Source organism: Monodelphis domestica, chromosome 4, assembly GCF_027887165.1.
Source record: "Monodelphis domestica isolate mMonDom1 chromosome 4, mMonDom1.pri, whole genome shotgun sequence".
NCBI lineage: Eukaryota > Metazoa > Chordata > Mammalia > Didelphimorphia > Didelphidae > Monodelphis > Monodelphis domestica.
Genome location: NC_077230.1, coordinates 353,861,547 through 353,882,639, shown reverse-complemented (window position 1 = coordinate 353,882,639; position 21,093 = coordinate 353,861,547). Strand labels below are relative to the sequence as shown.

Genomic DNA, 21,093 nt, shown 5'->3' with positions numbered 1-21,093 from the left:
TTGAACTGGATGACCCATAGCCTTTTTCTTCTTTTTAACCCTTACCTTAAGCGTATTAGAATTGATACTGTGTATTGGTTCAGTAGTAGGGGCTAGTCAATTGGAATTGAAATAACCTGTTAACTTAAGTAAGTATAACTTGTCATATAACTAAGAAGTATCTGAAGGTAGATTTGAACCCAGGGCTTCGGACCTCCAGGTCTGGCTTTCTATTTACCTAGCTGTTCCCCCATTTGCATAGACTTCTTAAACTCAATAGGTACAAAATGAAATTTATTATACTTCTCTCCAAACCCTCCCCCTTTCCCCACTTCCCTTGACTATCCAGGGTACTATTATCCTTCCAGCCACTTAGGCTTAAAATCTCCCCACTCTCAATCCCCATATCTAATCATTTGCCAAGACCTATTGATTTTACCATTGCAACATCTCTCTTATATTCTGTCTTCCCTCCTCTGACACCACAACCACTCTGGTGCAGGTAAAATTGATTTTCCTAAAGCTTAGGTCTGACCATGTCACTCCACCTTTTCCATAAATTCCAGCAGCTTCCTATTATCTCTAGGATCAAATAGAAAATCCTCTGTTTGGGCTATCATAGCCTTTCATAACCAAGCCCTTACTTGTCTCCTGGTATACTTAGGGTCCAATGAAATTGATGTCCTGGCCATTCTTCTCATAAGACACTCTTTCTCCCAACATTGGCTTCCCCCCCATGCCTATAATGTTCTCCCTGCTCTTCTTTATTTCCTATCTTCTCTAGTTTGCTTCTGCTAAAGTTTCACTTTTTGCAAGAAAAGTGATGACAGTGTCTTCCTTCTCAGAATTTCTCCAATTTATCTTGGATATTTTTTATTTGTGCAAAGTTTACATTTTGTTTCTCCCATTAGAATGAAAGCTCCTTAAGGGCAAGAAATGTTTTTTTGCCTTTCTTTGTGTCCCTAGCACAGAATAGATGTTTAGTAAATGCTCTCATTTGTATAGGGCAGAATACTTGCCAAAGAGCTTTCCCACTCATTCTTCCATCTAATAGTCACATCATTACTGTGAAGGAAGCAGGACAGGGCTTTTCTTCTCAAAATAAGATAAGAAAACCGAGAAATGTGGAAATCACTGACTTTCTACAAAGTCCTTTAGTGTATTAATTGCAGGGTAATGACTAAAACATTCATACTTTCCTTTAGGGCTCTTCCTGAGAATCCTGCTATGACTGTAGATTACTATTTCTCCACCTACCTCTAGATGAGATGGAGAAAAATTAATCCCCTTCCTCTAAAAAAGGATGAAGATCAAATTCCTGTAGGCTAGATTTGGACCTCAGAAATGAAGGCTGCATCTGATATTGGGATTCAGGTTATACTGAGGACTAAGACAAAAATTGATGGTAGAATGAAATTTGTACCATGAAATGGAAATGGGGTTGGGGCCATGGGTTCATGTTCAAGGAAATGGCTGATGCCATGATTATCTGATATTTATTAAACTTTTATATTTTGCAAAATTCTTTCATATGTTATCTCATTTGAGTCTCACAACAACCCTGCAAGGTAAGTAGGGGAGGGCAGATGTTATGATTCACATATGTATCGATTATATTATTCCCATTGTAGCAAGAATAGTAAATTATCGAGTTCTTTTATTTGTATAGGAAACAATATTTCAGAAGATTTAAATGATTTGCTCAGGGTTACATAATTAATAAGTTCCATAGAAAAGATTTGAAACCGGGTCTCAATTGACTTTGAGTCTATTGGTCTATCTATCATATCACTGATATTGGGGTATGGGGTTCCCCTAGACACCCCAAACCCCCAAAGTGTCCCAGGTCAGAGAGTACATAAAGAATTCATTTTCCTTAGCATTCCTGCAATACTGAGGAAAGGTAACTTTGAGCTGAGAGGAATATTCCCTCTGGCCTCTCACCCCTTTCTTGATGAATACAGATAGTCACCTCCCACCTTGTTTCTGATAAGCATCTGTTTGGAGCTCAGATATCTAACCATCCCCTAAACTGGACAAATTTGCTCTCTTTTACTTTGAGACATAGGACATAAGTACATGACCCATCTCTGTTCCCAGAGTCCCCCCAAATCACTCCATCACCCCATCATTGCATGTCTAGTTGCAGAGGCTTTATTGTCAAGAGGGTATAAATATCCTAAATCCCATCTCCTCTGGGAGGCAGTATTCCACCTACTTTTTGCCTCCGTGGCCACTCAACTCAAATTATTCAACTTGTATTAGACTTAATACATTTTTCTATTTTTTAAGCTAATTTCTGGAACCTTGTCTTTCCTGAAGAAGGTGTCCCTTCCAGCCCAGGTTCCCTAATCAGTTCTCCTACATCATTATGACATTATGACCTACATATCATGACATGGAGCTTGGGCTGGAAAGCTGGTCCTGACTTACTGAAGAGTCTAAAGTCATCTAATGTGAGTTTTCTTATCTTTTTCTCTTTTATACCACAAATCTCTATTTTTTATATCTCCCATCATTGTTCCTTTCTCTTCTATCTTACATGAGGAGTTATCTCCCTTTCCCAAGGCTAATTCCTTTACCAATTTCCTAGAGCCCATCTTTTCTTTCTTCTTTCTTCTCTGAAACCTCCCACAATCATCTCCTCTCTTACATGTATCTCCAATCCTTCCATTTGACTATTTTTCTTAGCTTTTCTTCCATAAATTAAAGAAGGAAAGAAAGGAAAACACTTACCCTTGATCCTTCCAGCTATTGTCTTAGCTCCCTCTTTCTTCCCTATTTTAGGAAAATTTAAATAAAAAAAAACATTTTTTCCTCCTTTCCTCTCTCTTTCTTGTTTACCTTTTCATGTTTCTCTTGATCTTTGAGTTTGGATATCAAACTTTCTGCTTAGTTCTGACCTATCAATATTTTAGAAATGTTATATCATATTCCTTGCCCATACTTACTACCCATTCAGCCCTCAGTCTAAAGTAATTTGCCTTCAATCCCCATCATTCCAATGAGAGTACTATCTGTGATATGACTAAGGACCTTCTATTTACCAAAACTAAAAACCTTTTCTCAGACCTTATGTTTCCTAGTTTCTCTTCAGCTTTTACTATTGTTTACCTCTCCCTTTCTTTAGCTTGTTCTCCTTTTTTCAGCCTCTGTGACATTACTCTCCCAGTTCCCAATTCTTTTATCAAAATAGTACTCATTTTCTTTTGATAGTTTATCTTCTACCCTATTAAATTCAATAAACACTTAGTAATGGTCTACTATTTGCAAAGCATTGTATTAGAATGAAGGGATACAAAGCTTAAAAAAATAACCCCTGACTTGAAGGAGTTTATATTTTCCATCCATATTTTTATGTGAGTATTTTACTCCTCAGATTTTTTTCTTCCTCCCTATATTCTCCTTTTGGTAATTCTAGCTTTTTTCATGCTTCCAATTATCAGCTCTATGAAGATGGTTCCCAAATTTCTACATTAAGTCCAAATTTCTCCCTTGAGATTTTGCTCTAAATCTTTAGTTTCCTATTGGATGCCCTTCTAGAATTCAAGATTCAAATGAATTAAAATGTAACACGTCTTCCTCTCAAAACCTGTCCTCAACTTCTCCAATTCTATTGTAGCACCAGTCTCCTTACTCACCCAGGTTCAGAACCTTAGAGTGACCCATGAATCATGAAAGTTTTTACCTAAAAATACTTCTCACATCTCTCTCATCCTTTCCACGTCCATTGTCACAAGGCTAGGTTAGACTCCAATCATCTGCCTCTCATTTGTTCATCTAGCCTCTCTGGTAACCTGCTTTCCAACCAAAAAGATTATCCAAGGAATCTTCTTATTGGCCTGATATGACAATGTAACTGTAGCTCAAAACTCTTTCAGGGTCTTCTATTTTTATGCTATGCATAGCATAAAAATAAAACAAAACAACCCTCACCCTGACCCAGCCCCACTAAAAATCTAAACTGTAAGTCCTTCCCAAATCCAACCCAATATTCCAGCCTATTATCACTTCAGGCATTGTATGTTCTATTAACACTGGCCTCACTGTTCTTGGATTTTATCCTGCTCTCCCACACCTCTCTGTTTTTGTGTAGGCTGGTCTCCAAGGCTCAAACTCAATTGTCTTATCTCTGCCTACTTAAAACTTTCCTTTCCTCAAAGACTCAAGTCAAGTATTGTCTTCTCTGTGGAGCCATCCCTGATTCCACTAGCTTAAAATGGTCTCTCTAGTTTTTTACGCTGTATTGTCTGAACCCTTTTTTTTAAACCCCCATTCAATTTCACATTTTGTCAAATTTATATATGTCTTGCTACATGATATTTATGTTGTAATCTGCCAGAGCCCATGCATTCTGTCCTTTTTTTACCCTTGTATCCCCAGAATTAAGTAGGAGGCATTTTACATAGTTGACATTAATACATTGTTTTATTAAATGAAAGGATACGTGAATGAGTGAGACTGGTACTCAAACACTTACCATGATCAGAGAGGCATGTTCAGTTTCATTAGAGGTTGAGAGACACTGTGTCCATGTTGTGAATGAGTGAGACTGGTACTCAAACACTTACCATGATCAGAGAGGCATGTTCAGTTTCATTAGAGGTTGAGAGACACCGCGTCCATGTTGTGAATGAGTGAGACTGGTACTCAAACACTTACCATGATCAGAGAGGCATGTTCAGTTTCATTAGAGGTTGAGAGACACCGTGTCCATGCTGCCTCTCACCTGAAAGCTCCTTCTTTATGGGATTTTTGGGTGAACCTCTATAGCTTCTTAAATAAGTTGAGGGATGATGCACTTGAGCAGCTTAAGTGCTGTGTCAATGAGCATGTGAGATGGTGGAGAGAGGAGGAAGTCCTCTGAGGAATGATTATCCATTTACTTACTATTTTCTTCTGTATTTATTTAAAGAGCTCTGTCTGTATCCCAGGAGACTAAAAGTGAAAATCCTCACTAGAACAATGCCCTGCAAAGAAATCAGTCAATAGTGATCTTAGGTGAATCATTTAATTTCTATTTGACTTAGTATGTCAATCTATAAAATGATAGGATTGGACTAAATGATCTTGATTGTACTTTGCAGCCCCAGTCTTTCTGATAATCTATAAAAACTGGTAGTTGGTCTAATGGACATCAAGCAGTGAGTCCAAAAGAAACTTGATCTCTCTTGTCTTTCTTTTCTCCCTTCTCTTTCTAGGATTTTTTGAGAACGAAAGACACAGTCATACAATGTTGGTGAAGCCACAAACTATTCTAGCCATTTTAGAAAGGAATTTGGAGTTATGTTAGAAAATGACTATAATATCACCTAGAGATCCATTTGCTAACAATGTATCCCAGTGAAGTTAATAGCAGAAAAAAAAAATATTTCATACACCAAAATTTTTCAGAAAATACCTTTTCATCAAAACAAAGAACTGAAAACAAATTAGATGCCTACCAATTGGACAAGGGCTAAATGAATTGTGTTACATGAATGTAATAGAATAGTGCTGAGCCACACTAAATTGTTTCAGAGAATTGAACAAAGTATAGGAATATATATGAACTAACTCATATTGAAGGTAATAATATGAAGAAAATCATATTCATAATGATAAAAATAAATAAAGAAAATAAAATGAAACTAAATGTAAAATTATAATGATTACATATCTTTCTTTAATATAGAACTGGGGGACTATGGATGTGGCATATTGTTTATACCGTCAGACAGAGTCACTGTATTGTTTGATTTTACTGATTTTTTTTATTCTTTTTATTCTCTAATCTTTGTTATAAGGGAAGACTCCTTTGATGGGGAGGGTGTACTTAGATATAAATGTGATATTTAAAAAGAATCATTAAACATAAAAGTAAGAAAACAACTATGACTGTCTTGAAGTAAGAAGAAAAAAAAAGAGAGACATTGACCTAACAATTCAATAAAAAATGCTCATGTCAAGATAATACATGGATGTTAGTACATTGAATTAGTTCAACACTACAATGTTCTAGTTCAACACTACTTGAGACAGACACTGTTTACAGATAATAAATTAGACCAAAGGGTATGCACAGTTTTACAACTCTTAGCATAATTTCAGACTGCTCCCCAAAATGTTTGGATCAGTTCAGAGTTTCACCAACAAAGTATTAGTGTCCCCATTTTTTCACATACTCTCTAACATTTGTCATTTTGCCCTTTTATGATGTAAGTCAATCTCATAGGTGTGGGATGATATCTCAGAGTTGTTTTGATTTGCATTTCTCTAATCAAAAATGATTTAGAGCATTTTTTCATTTATTAATATATAGCTTTGATTTCTTTATCCTAAAATTGGCTATTCATATCCTTTGGCCGTTTATCAGTTGGGGACTGGCTCATACTCATAAATTTAGTGGTTTTCTATATATTTTAGATATGAAACCTTTCTCTGTAAAATAATCTATAAAATTTTCTCCCATATTTTCTACTTCTAATCTTGGCTACATTAGTTTTATTTGTACAGAACAGTTTTAATTTAATGTAATTAAAATGATCTATTTTATGTAACAGTTTTAAAAAGTCTTTTGTCTATTCATAAATTCTTGGGGGAGGGATAGAGGATGATCCATGGGAACTTTAATGCAACAAACAAGAAAATGAATACATAAAATTTAAAAAAGAAAAAAAAATTATAAATTAGACTAGCATAAATAGTCTAGAAGGAACATTAATATTCCCCTTATTAAATAGAAGGAAGAGAGTAGGTGGGCTATATTGCATTTGTGCCATCATGTAATTACAAATCTTAATGTACCATAGCTCCAAAAAATCAAACTTAAGGTGACCCAAAGGCCAATGGAGAGTTGTGTGGATGATATAGATGGGCTATTGCATATTTCCAGTAATGATCCACATACAAGAAGTGGTCTAAGAAATATCATCAATAAATAGATAACCAATAAAGTAGATGGGCCCACTTTATCAAAAGCAAGAGATAATAAATGTTTTGGCCAATATGGCCCAAATGCCATGCTGGTACCAATACAATGTAGTAATACTTAAAACTTAATAAATAATAAGTATGAATAAAAAGCAATAAATAAAAAACAAATAAATAAAATATAAATTAATAATAAATAAAAAGAATAGAACAAAACTTAAACTAAATTAGCCTCTAGCATGTTGGAAATTCCTACATAATAATAATAACAATAAAATAGTAATTAATATTACCTAGCACTTTGGGGTTTGAAAAATGTTTTTCACATCTTATTTCATTTGGTCAACAGTCCTATGAGGTAAGTATTGCTACTGTTCTTATTGTATAAATGAGAAAACTGAAACTCAAATGGTACAAGTGTCATACAGATAGTAACTGTGAGGCAGGATTCAAACACAGGTCTTGACTCCAAATCCTACATTCAGTCACTTGTCTACAATGATAGATCTGTGAAGGGATATACTGGGGCCAGTTTAAACCATCTATAGCAGACTGTTAAAATTTTAATTTGAGCAGAGTAGAAATAAATTCTTCTTCAATCAAGTGTCCCAGAACAGAAGTACAAGTATGTAATGGAGACTTGTTACTACCCAGGATAAACAAAAATGTACAATTTAATCATTTGAGTAATACAACGTTCTTTACGATGATTGTAGTTGTTAGTAGAGCACAAATGGATGTTTTAATGAAGAATAACATTGAAATTAAGAATTTATGATTCTCCCAAAATAATTTAATATAATTTGAGAAGATTATGAACTAGTAAAGGTCCCATTGTTAGAACATGTTTGTGTCCTTTCAGCCTTTACTCTCTCTATAAATGTATAAATGATTTAGAGTTCTTATGTAAGATTATATTCTTGAAGTTTATCTAGTGTAGATGGCCAAGGGGAAACTCATCTGTGCTGCAGGGGTGATTTTTACTTGCCTTATAGTTGAGCTATTTATTTTGACAAAAGTTCAGCAGAAACTTAGTGTGAAATTTAATCGATTCCACTGATACCTCCTCTGCACCCTGAGAGTAATGTATGCATACACTAGAAAAAGTCTTCAATTTTGTGTTTCACTAGAATTTTAATATTGGACAAATAAGTTTAAACTGACAAAAAAGAAGACAACTCTCTAAATTAGTAGTGGAGTCCATTCTTATGAATTGGTAGAAAGCCTTTTAAATGAATCTGTTAAATACAAGAAGGAAGTTTTCAAATAATTTTTTCAAACCTGACTGATGAGTTTTATTTAATATGATTTAACTCTTGACATATGTTGTTTCAAGGTTCGAGATGTAGCATTTCAGTCTATAAGATCTACATGTCAAAGATATATTATATATTATCTTCATTATTAACATCTTTTTTTCTACTGCTTCCCTATAATTTTGTAAAGAAAAAGGAATATACTATATTGATTTTTAAAAATTTTCATGATACAGTATGTTCAAAAGCCCAGGCATCTTTATTTTATGCTAGCTTTGCAGAATCTTAAATGTGAACTTCTTGTTTCTCGTTATGTAAAATAATGACAATCCACTACTACTTAGCATTTGACTATTTTACATGTTGAAAATGTTGTAAAATATTGTGGATATTTCCAGACTTGGTCAAAGAAAGAAGCATTGTGTTAATTTTCATATGAGATGCATTAATTTATCAGAATAATTAATCACTATTAATACTTTACTTCCTATATCTTAGAATATGTTCATTAGATCTCCTCCTCCTCCTCTCCCTCCCATCCTATTCCCAACAGCTACTAGTGTTTTTTATTTGTTTGTTTTAATATTTCATCTTATATAACATTTTGGAACAAAATATTTGTTTGAAAAATGTGATTTAATGTTTTTTTATCTTATTTTTCTCTTGGGTTTATGAAAGGTAAAACTGAACAGGACTAGCCAGAGTTTAAATGGTTGGGAAAGGTCTTAATGCAATAACCAAAGTCTAAGGTACCTAGGAACTTCCCAGATACAAAATGAGAAACTAAGAAGACCAAAAGGGTACTTCAGATTTTATTATATTTGCCAATCCTATAAAAGATGATAAAGGGGTGCTTGAGGGTTTTTATTTAGTCTGGGGCAAAGATCAGTCAAGGGATTTCTTTAGGACAGGTAATCAGGAACAAGGGTCACTTTGGGATTCCTTAAAACAAGGTTGTCACAATCAACAGTAGATATATTTCCAGAAAAGAAAAGAAAAAAATGGATTTGTTAGAGGCCTAATATTTTTATGTTATTGTAATAGTATTATTTAATTTTTCTTTGAGAAAATATCAAAATGTTTCTTACCTGAACAAAAGTAGTTATACTGATGTTTTATCTCTCTTTTTATTTATTTATTTATTTATTTTTTAAATTCTTACATTCCATCTTGGAACCAATTGGTTCCAAGGCAGAAGGGTGATAAGGGATAGGCAATGGGGGTCAAGTAACTTGCCCAGGGTCACACAGTTAGGAAGTGTCTAAGGCCAGATTTGAACATAGGACTTCCAGTCTCTAGGCCTAGTTCTCAATCCATTGAACCACCCAGCTGCCCCCCCTTCCCCCCCACTCTTTTTAAACAGAGGAAAGTTTCAGAGTTTACAGATTCTTTTATTTCCCCATATATACAAAATTGATTTTTTTTTTATTTAAAGAAAACCTCATATCTTCCAGAGTAGAAAGTTGGAAAGGTCTTTCCATGAACAATGAATCTACTTATCTTCCTGGGTTAATAATTCTATCTTGTGGCACTTCAGAAATTGCCAGAGAAGTTAACATTCCAAAAAGTTGATTACCAGCATAAATGGTTTTGAGGAAAGAGTACAAGGAAGAAGACCAAATTCCATTCCCTGGGAAACAAATGACATTTTAATTCATCCATTCACATTTATGAAATGTCTTCTAAATTCCAAGGTCCTGTGCTTCTTTTGGGGTTGCTTTTTGTTTCCTCCGTGTCTTGAGATTTGAAAGTTATTTTCAATTGTCTTATTCATTATTACTGATATGGGACAATCATTCTTGTGGATGTCAATAATTTTAAATCTCTTTTTATTCCTAGATTTCATGCTCTCAAACACTGCCCCCTTCCCAAAACACACACACACACACACACACACACACACACACACACACACACACACACACATAAAAGAGAAGAGATGGTTGATGATAGGAGGGGAAGGAAAGTGGATGAGGAACTTTAAGCCCAAGAGCCCAAAATAAAAGTGTCAAACCCACCCTCCCTGCTTCCAGACCAACTTTGATAGCCACCATGCAGATAGCTAAATCCATGTGGAGTTGTTATTTGGCAACTGTTAAATCTGTATTTTGGAAAGGGGGAAGGAAGATAATACAAAGGGAAAACAGTAGATATAAATAATATTGAATTTATTAATAGAGAAGTGATGAAGGGAGTCAGGAAAATGGGAGAAGGGAAATCTGACTGCTTTACCCTCTAATTAAACCCACTATTTAACTACCTTAACTAATTACATAAATTCCTAAAGGAAAGTCCAACAGGTAACCAGATGTCTCACACTTAGAGAGTACTTTGATGAGTCAGGTACAGGAATCCAGCTGAGTCCTCAGATATCCAAAAGAGAGATTGATTTTCTCCAATTTTCCTCTCTGTCCACCAGAGGGTATTGGGGAAAACCCTGCTCACTCTTGCTTGATGGTATTCAAAGAGGCTGCTTCCAAGATGTCCAAAGGAGTCCAGGAGAGATCAGATCTGCACCCCTTAGGCTTCACTTCCCAGCTCCAGACTGTCAGTTGGGGAACTGTGTCTTAACAGTTTGGAACTTTTCCTGTCAGCCTTGGGAGAATTCTGAGTCTTGAGGGCTTGTCAATCAAAACTCTTTGCACCCTGCAATTTCTCTTGCTACACAACTGCATCTTTAGCTGTGACATTCTGTTACCATCTCAATAGCCACATTCATTGAAGATCTGGGGGAATTCTCACCATCAGTCTTCTGCACCATTGAATTGCTTAACATTGGAAATAGATATTCATGGAAAGAACATCAAAGAAGATTCATTACCAATGATACTATAAACATTAAAATTGGTTTGACTAAAAAGAACAGTTAGAAAATAAAAGATTGTGGTCGTTGCTTATAAAATTAACTCTTAAGTCAATGAGTCTGTTAGCCACTCAACAATTTAGTTTAATAGAGATACAGTAAAAGGGAGAAATGTAGGAAGGAGGCAGAAAGTATTGCCTAGCTAGATACTCTATAATTTCTGTCCAAAGAAGTTCAGCTCACCACCTGGCAAGGGCTCCTTCAAGTCCAGATTCCCACATGGAGTTCTAGTAGTCTCCTAAGCCAGGAGACCTAGTGGTGTCTTCAGCAAGGGTTCCATCACCGCCAGCCTTTTCCTTTGGTTCCAGTCACTCACCCAGCAAGCCCTTGGCACAGAAATCTGCAGAATTCTCCAGGAGCATCTCCTTGCTGAAGAGCCAAGGAATTGAATGAATCTTCTTTTCAGTCACCTTTTATACCCCTTTTCCCACATCGCTTCCTGTCACTTCCCCACTTCACAGGAACCAATCACAGTTTCCCTATTTGCCTAGCACTGCCCAAAATGTTTTCTCCCCTTTTAGAGCGTGAGCTCCTTGAGAACAGCTACTGTTTTACTTCTCTATTTGTATTCCAAACCGCTAGCACAGTGCTTCACACATAGTAAGAACTTAATGTGTGTTTTTTTCATTCATTCATTCTTCTCCCTATCCCTACAAATGGCAAATGCAAGTGATTTGGGCCACTAAAGAGCGATGGAGTTGCTGTCATATTCTGAAAGACTCTCTAGATTGATGTCAGTCTCAATGCTTCCTACTTTTAGCAGGAAATAAAATAAAAATTTCTCATGGGATGGCATCAGTCTATCTGAGCCTACTCTAGAATACTTGGTGTGATCTTGCCACTCCTTACTGTTAGCTAACTTCTGGCCCTCTTCCTGGACAGTACTTGTGCGATGGCTCGGCGAATTTCTTTGGTCTTGACACTATAGACAAATGGGTTAACCACAGGTGGGAATAAGAGATAAGCATTGGCCATCATGACCTGTAGCAGAGGAGGCATAGGGTGCATGAAGCGATGTAGCACCGAAAGACTGATCACAGGGATGTAGTATGCAAGCACAGCACAGATATGTGACACACATGTATTAAGTGCCTTTAATTGACCTTCCCTAGAGGCAATGCTTAGCACTGTTCGGAGGATTAGCACATAAGAGACCACGATGAGCATTGAGTCTACTCCAAAGGTGAAGATAACAATGAAGAGCCCCAGGATGCTGTTAGGACGGGTGTTTCCACAAGGCAACTTGATCAAGTCTGAATGGAGGCAATAGGAGTGGGACAGAGTATTGTGGCCACAGAAGGGCAAGCGTCTTAAGAGTAAGGGCAGTGGGAGCATGAGTCCCAGGGTTTTCAACATAATGGCAACCCCTGTGCAAGTGATTCGTGGCAGGGTCAGGATTGCCGTATAGCGCAGTGGGTTGTAGATGGCTATGAAGCGGTCCACAGACATGGCTAGTAGGACAGCTGACTCTATCATGGTAAAGGAGTGCATGAAGAACATCTGGAGTAGGCAGGCTTCAAAGCTGATTTCATTGATGCCAAAGAGGAAGATCCCCAATACAGTAGGTAGGGTACATGTGGTAACACCAAGCTCAGCTGATGCTAGCATGGCCAAGAAAAAGTACATGGGCTGGTGAAGGGTTTGATCAACTCGAATCACATGAAGAATAGTGCCATTGCCTAGAAAGATGATAACATAAATCAGGCAGAAGGGGAAAGAGATCTTGATGTGCTCAGCTTCCAGCCCAGGAATGCCAACCAGAATGAAGGTCTGGGGAGTGAATGCTATGGATTTATTAAGCATTTGCATTGTAGATCTTGTCCTTTGGGATCAGAGTTTCCTAGAGGATTGTAAGCAAAATGTTAGTCATCCCAGGATTACTGTGGAGAGAACCCTTCATAACACTGGTTCTGGAATCAGAGGACTAGGGTTCAAATCTTATTTCTTTCATTTAACTGTCAGTATGATCTTGGGGATATTAGTAAACCTCTCTGGTTCTACAATGGTCAGATGAGAAGTTTGGGTGAACTAACCTGTAAAATCACATTCAGATAGAAAATTTGTGATCCTACACACAGGGTGTCCAGAAGAGGCAAAATGAAGAGAAAGGAGAAGAGAGAGCCATCATTCAGAGGCAACTAGGAGGAATAGTGAATAGAATGATGGATCTGAGGCCGGAGGATTTAAGTTCAGATCCAGACTCAGACACTTACTACTTGTATGACCCTGGGCAAGTCACTTAATTTCTATTTGCTTTAGTTTCCTCAACTATAATTCGAGAATCCTATTAACACCAACAACTAGGGTTGTTGTAAGGATTAGCACAGTACATGACATGTAATTGCTTCTTCCCTTCACCTGTCTCATGGGGAAATTGTAGTTGGACATTCATAATGATCTTCAAAGTCTGATCCAGAATTCAAAAGTGAGTGGTGTTGGACTTAGTTTCAGAGCATTAGAATATTACTGGCTTATAGAATTTTCTTACTTTATGAGAGATTGCTCTGTAAGAAAGAGAAAGAAAGAGAGAGAAAGAAAGAAAGAAAGGAAGGAAGGAAGGAAGAAAGAAAGAAAGATAAAGAAAGAAAGCTTTTATCAAGTACTTACTATGTGCCAGGTACTACACTAAGTCAGCTTTTAGAATCAGAATAGCTTGGTTTAAGAATCATTAAGAATCTGTCTGTCTCAGTCTCTCTGGCTCTCTCTCTGGCTCTGCCTCTGTCTCCGTGTCTCTCTGTCTCTGTGTCTCTGTCTCTCTCTTTGTCTTTGTCTATCTGTCTGTCTTTCCATAGCAAGGGATACAAAGGCAAAATAAAGAACTGTCCCTGCCCTCAGAGATCACATTCAACTAGATGACAGGAATGTGATTTCAAACTGGTTGCAGAGATATTGAGAAGATCAGAAAGTTGTAAATTGAGGAGCTGGAGGCAAATCACTTATAAAGTAAATACTGAGGCATTCTTGGACTATATCAAGACAGAGAGACAGAACTCAAAACAACCTGGGATGATATGGCAGTTAGATTTCAGGTACCTATGGAAAGAACAATTTCAAACTGGATCCAAAGGGTGGTTTAGGAGGCAGGGAAGAGGAACATAAGCACTCTAGCAATGCTTCAGAAGTAAGTACTTCCCCATATCTAAGACATAAAAAACAAACACATTAAAAAATACACCCAAAATTAAACTTGTTAAGAATTCTTTCAGATTCTTCCCCCTTTTCCACATTTTTGTTCCATCTCTCCATCTTCTTCACCCTTCTTTTCAGCAGCTCCCTGAATCTAAATTGAGGTTTCCTTACTGCTAGACCATATACAGATTCTATATTATAAATTCTATTTTAGATCAGATCATTCTCTATCTTCTCTGAGTGAGATGAGGGAAACCATAATCCCCTCTTCCAACAGGGATAAGTTATTAGAGTTAGGAATTAAGACCTGAGACCAAGAATTGTAACTATAATGGATACTAAAGTGCAGGATTGGGGCCAAGAAAACCTGCTCCACTAGTCTGGATCACAGACACTTACCAATGGAAAAAGAGATGAAGGAAAAAGGAAACTCTGTAAGTAGATCTCTAGTATTTCAACATTGGTATCTCTTTTCCTCCAGACAGATGGGGTAGGCAGAGGGCCTTATCTTATATGAGTCTATGAAGGTCTAATGTGGGTATCAAGCCTCCAAGGCATAGAGCAAACGAAACAGTGCAAAGGACTCAAAACAGAATTTTCTACTCCACTGAGGATCAATTATCTAGATAATTACTCTCTGATGTCAAGAACAACATGAAATTGAGACAATAACCTGGCCAAAATTAGGATTATGAAAGGAAGATTTCATGAAAATAAGTCCAGAGACCCCATTAAAATAAGGAAAAAAGTTTCTAAGTTTTCTGTACTTTGGCCGTCTTCTCTTGTGTGAGATTTCAAACCTGAACTAGGATAAGGCTGCCCCAAGCCAGAAAAAAAAAAAAAAACAGTGGGCACATTCAAAAAAGACTCAAAGTGGAAGTACTATAGAGGGAATTCTTGTACTAAAGCAATGATTGGCTTATTTGTGGTTCAGTGGAAAGAATGCTGAATTTTGTGTCAGATGACTTGGGTTCAAATTCTGTCCCTTCTTCACACTTACTTGTGTAATCTTGGCAAGACACTTAATTTCAGTTTCCTCAACTATAAAATTAGGTTTGCCTAAAAGATCTCTTAGATGTCTTTCAGTTCTAAATTGATGATACTCTGTGACTATGATGAGTCACTTCCCTTTTCTTAGCCTTGGATTCCTCATCTGTAAAATTCAGTGTTTGAATAAAGTGAACTTGAAACTTCCTTTCAATTCTGAATCTATGCTTGTGTAAGTTTACAAACCTATTTCTGGGTTCCTCAGATTATCCTAATTTTTTTTTTCAATGGGAATTTTTAAGTTGTCCACATAATATCTATACATGATGTCATTTCCTTTATTGGTTTCTTGCTCATTTTTCCTTTTGCACGATTCTTACTATTGAATTATCAGAGTGGTATCTAGACTTGTATCCACATTTCTGTCTTGGTGTTCTTCCCATTTGTTCTTTTTTTGTCCTTGAATGCAAATTATCAGGCCTTATATTGTGCCTCCCTCACAATTTTGGTTCCTTTATACTGAAATAGTGTTCTATCACCACACCTGGCCCTCTACTACTGGTCCAAACTCCAGGGCTGGGCAACTTTAATAATTTCCTTGCATTAAAAGAAAAGATTTTAATTGTGCCCTACAAATATAGAAGCTTGAATGGGACTCTTCCTAAAGACATGTGTGAATTTTAGATTTTCTACGCTCTGATTAGTTTTTAAAATCCTAACAAATAGGAATGTCTACACCCCTACTTAAGGATTAAGTGTTGAGGAGGATGGCCTATGACCGACATGTGCTGGCAAGTGACAAATCAGAAACAATTGACAGATCCCCTGGGCTGTCCTAAGTCAAGCTTAAGCTACCATTGGCACATGTGAGACACAGGAAGTGATGTAAAAAGAGTCTATATATTTGGGTCACTTCCTCTCTCCAGCGTCTTTCATGGAGACATGGCTCTGGCTCTGGCTAGTGTGGCTTGTGGCAGCATTCTGGGTGTCCTGCCAGTTTGGCGGGTTGAGGCTTGCTGGTAAGGGATTGGAAAAGCTCGGTAGCATGGCTTGGGCAAAGCGTCTTCCCTGAGTGACCTGGTGAGTAAATTAGGCTGATTCCTTTTTCCTTTACCTGTGAAAAGCTTAGGAGGCCCCTCATCTTGGAGTAGACCTTATGGCTGGAAGCCAAGCTAGTTTTAATCTTCTGAGGAGGCCTTGTGGCTGGAAGGTCTCTGAACTCCCCTTGGCTTAGGCTAGGCCAGAGAAAATCTTATACCCTTTTCTCTCTCTCTTCTTCTTAATTCCTTCCCTCTATATTAATTAAACCACCATAAAATTCCCAAACTGACTTGAGTATTTTTATTGGGATTTGAATTAATCCCTGGTGACCACTAGTATAATATATTCAGTCAATAACCCCTAAATTTTTCTCTTACACATGGAAAATTAATCTTTTGGAGAAAAAGAAAACAAGTATTTTTTAAGCACTATGCTAAGTGTTTTACAAATATTGACCTATTTGATCCTTGAAACAATCCAGGCAGATAGATGCTATTGCTATCCCTATTTTACAGTCGAGGAAACTGAGATACACAGAGGTTAAGTGACTTGCTCAGAGTCACCCAGGTGTTTGAGGCTAAATTTGAATTTAGGCCTTCCTGATTCTGGACCTGCTGCCTTTTCCACTGTGCCCCCTAGTTGTTTGTGAAAGAGGTCACTTATTTTCCCAGGAATTCTGCTGTAGATCCCCCCAGGTATCATTAGGTAAGACATTTTCATATAAAGTTAGAAGAAAAAAAAAAGAGATGAATCATGTTAGATTGTGACTTTCTAAATGGTTGAATGGTACCGAGATGATTATTTCTTGATTTAAGACCAATAAAGAAGAGAACCACTTGCAATTTTCCTTGTGGTACTTATCACAGGTAAGAGAGAGTACTTGTCAAACCAGATGACTACTACATGTCTTTGGTCATTCACATTAGAAGTAATTCAGAAAGCATTCCTAAAAACTGAGAAATCTGGGCTAAGATACTGAAGGCTGCTCAATCAGGACAGAGGTTTCCTGTGAGTTAGGCAGACTTTGGAAGCACAAATGACCTATATAAATGTTTGGGATGGAGATGTCTCTAAATTTGCACAGCTCACATTTCTTTTTGGGCTACCACTGTTCTGCTTAGCATAGGGAACACATTGCCATTTTTGATTCGGGTACACCAAGTAGGACATTCCTGAACTAATGACTCCAGGTATAGAAATGACAATTTCCTAGCTAGGGTTTGAGCTTTTCAAAAAGGGGCCTGATAAGAACATATTATTCTGGAGTCTGAAAAATTTAATACAAAGGGCTTTAAAATTGAAATAAAAGAGAGGAAGAAAATTCCCTAATGTAAATCCACCAATATGATGCCATGGAGAGTAGCTACAATATAGGGAGAAAAGTTGCAAAGGAGACATAGACTAGATTTGCAACTGTATTGTGCTTAGCACAGGGCCTGATATAGTAGACACTTAATAAATATTCATTGACTGAGTGATATAAGGAGATCTAGATGGGAAAACTCCCTCAGTCAATCCAAGTCAGCACCTTTTGTGCAGTTTAAGTCTTTGAGATCTGCCTAGAGCATTGAGGCTATATGACTTAGCCTGATTATTTCATTATTGAGATTGAGCTCAGGTATTTCTGACACTGAGTATCAGGAGAAGAGATATTCTGGAGAAATCCATAGGAGACAATATTTAAGTGAAGAATCAGAAATATCTATGACCTGTTAGTTCTATAGGAATGCACAATACACAGGCATATAAGAATGAAATTTAATTAAGCAATTCCTTATATTAGCTTAAGGATCTCTTTAGTTTAGGAAATGATAAGCAGGATGATTTTAGAAAAAGCTGGAAAGATCTTCATGAACTGATGCAGAGCAAAATGAGAAGAACCTGGAGAACATTGTGCACAGTAACAGCAATAATGTATGATGATAAACTGTGAAAACTTGGTTGCTTTCATCAATACAACAATCTGGAATAATTCTGAAGGACTCATGTTGAGGAATTCTATCCCCTCCTCAGAGAAAGAATTATTGGAGTTGGATGGAAGCAGACAAAGCATTCCATCTTTCATATTGGTGTATTTATGGTTTAATTTTGACATTTTGGTGTTGTATGAGTGTGTTCTTACAATGGAAGTGTTTTGCCCAGGAAAAAAATCTTTCTATATCTATTACCCATCAGGATATTTATATGTACTTAGTATACATTGAACAAATATTTCTTGAGTGAATTAATGAAAAAAAATTCCTCTATTTGATATCTTGTAACTATGTGATTTGTAGTAAGAATATAGTCCCAGACAAGTGTCTGTGTATGTGATCAGATTAAGGATGTGGTCCCAGGGTAATACGTGAGTTATAATTTCAAATATACTTGATGTTATAGTAACTTTAAGTGTGTGTTATATTTAATCATATGTTGCTATGTTAATCATGTGTGTATCCATTGTACAATATACTTCATATCAAATTAGTTCATGTAAGAAGTTACAGAGAACAAAAGGCCTCCCAAGGGTTATGAAGCTTAGAAGGTCTAGAGATGGCCTCAGAGTCCAGGAATTCCAGAGAAGGTCTAAGAGAGGAGGAGGTCCAGAAATGAGCTGGGAGAGGAGGAGGTCTGGAAATTTTCTCTGACCTCTTGGAGACCTTTTGAGGGAGTTAGGGGTGGGAATGAGGAAGACATGAATACCAATTTTGCTTTATTATTGCATTATTGTGTGTCCCTGGGCAAGTCACTTAACCACTTTCATCTTCAGTTTCTTCATCCATAAATTAAGGGAATTGGAATCTGTTCATCTAGGTCTCTTTAAATTTTAAATCTATCATTCTTCTATCCTAGGATTGAATTCCAAGTTCAGATGAATGCAAAAGGTAACTCTGACCTTGAGCTCTGACTAGATCTGGAACCCAGCAAGAAAAGACCAAGAAAAATCTCCTCTATGGACCAAGGCTAAGAGGTGGTTTGCTCACCTGTGAGTGAAGGAAATCCAACTGGGAAGTCAATTTTAAATATTAAACCAAGTTTAGATGGATTATGTTGACTGAATTGTACATCTGTAATTTGCCTCTCTCCATAAAGCTGTACCCTCTATTTCTTCATGGTGTAGTCATATCGATTTACCATCTTGAGTGCCCAGTTGTTTACCACTTATGATTGAAAATAGGAAGAGGGGTGAAATGACAATTGGTAAAAGCTGTGGACATGAAGCTGAAGAATAGACTTATTGGATCTTATTGGATCAAAGTCTGAGAGTGGACATCAGAAAGATATAGTCCAACATCCCACACAGCATAGGGATCTTGTTTTCAGTAAGATCATTCAGCCTCTTCTTGAAGATTCCCAGTTCAATCACAAATAATTGGACATGTTTCATTGTGGTCATTATTTCCCAATTTTTCACTGTTCTTTGATTCATAGAATTATTTTGAACCTTAGAATTAAAGTTCAAGGACAGATCCCCTCATTTAACAAAGAAGGAAACTGAGTCACAGAGAAATGATGTGCTTAAGGTCACATAGAGAGCTGGTGGCACCATCACCCCCTGGGAATCATGACTCCTATGTCCTAGTCCAAGACTCTTTTAAGGATGAGGTAGAAATAGAGGTTATCAACAGCCAAAAAAAGGGGGTGGTGGGGAGAGGGAGAGGAGCCATTCTGTGTGAGGATATGAACTTATATGAATTGATGACAAGTAAAGTGAGCAAAAACAGGAAAACAAGGGGAAGCTGGGTGGCTCAGTGGGTTAAGAGCCAGGCCTAAAGACAGGAGGTCCAGGGTTCAAAACTGGCTTCAGACACTTCCTAGCTGTGTGACCCTGGGAAAGTCACTTAACTCCCATTGCCTAGCCCTTACCACTGTTCTGTCTTAGCATTGACCCTAAGCTTGAATTGCTTGTCAACTCTGGAAGGAAGAAGGGAGGGAGACAATATGGATCATATAACTTTGGAAAACTTATATGGAAAGTTGTTATTAATTTTTTAAATTGATACTTAGTAGAGGAGAGGGCTAGGTGGCTCAGTGAACTGTCAGGCTTAGAGATGGGAGGTCCTGGGTTCAAATCTGACCTCAGACACTTCTTAGCTGTGTGATCCTGGGCAAGTCACTTAGCACCCATTGCCTTGCCCTTACCACTCTTTTGCCTTAGAACCAATACATAGTATTAATTCTAAGATAGAAGGTAAAGGTTTAGAAAACAAAAACAAAAAGAACACTATAATATCAATATTTTTAAAAGTACAATTTGAAGATTCATATAAACTGGGAAAGAATGAAATGAGAAAGACCAGGATCATAATTTATGCAATAGAGCTTAAAAAGAAAGAACCTTGAAAGCTATATTCAGTACAACAGCAATTCATGATTCCAGAAAGACCAATAATGAAGTATGCTTTCCTTTACAAAGAGGTGCTGGATTTATGATGCAGAATGAGACAAATGCATTTTTGTGTACTGCCATTGGGGAAATTCATTGTTAACCTGAATATTTGTTATAAGAAATTTATTTTTTTTTCTTTTTGCCCTAGTGGTTAGGGAGAAAAAAATAAACATATTTGCTAATTAAAAAAATAGAGAGGTGGAGGGGTACTACAAATGTGAATTATTGCATGAACTTCTGATAAGTCAACTTAAGAGAGAAAGAGATAAGGAGAGAAAGGAAGGAAAGAAAGAAAAAAAGGAAGAAAGAAAGAGAAAGGAAAACTATGCAAGCAGCTCTGGGAAGACTAAAACATTATAGCATTTTCTGTTATAGACTCATACCTCATTGTTGACCCTTTGATTTTCCTGAGGGTATCCTGTCCAGTAGGTGTCCCCCCCCCCCGCCCCCCAGGAAAAGAGAGTTTCAGATATCCAAACTGAGTTCTCTACATGTAGGTTTGACCTCTTGGGCATAGACCTTGTCAAGTGGGGTGAAGTCTTCCCTTCTAAAACCTA

General features: G+C 37.0%; 1 protein-coding gene across 1 annotated transcript; it reads right to left on the bottom strand.

Annotated features, from left to right (window-relative positions):
* Positions 1-11,865: 11,865 nt before the first annotated feature.
* LOC100022389 (olfactory receptor 51G2-like) lies at positions 11,866-12,872 on the bottom strand. Its single transcript, XM_001374218.5, has one exon. The coding sequence runs from the start codon at positions 12,817-12,819 to the stop codon at positions 11,866-11,868; it is 954 nt and encodes a 317-aa protein (XP_001374255.4). The 5' UTR covers positions 12,820-12,872.
* Between the last annotated feature and the right edge of the window lie 8,221 nt (positions 12,873-21,093).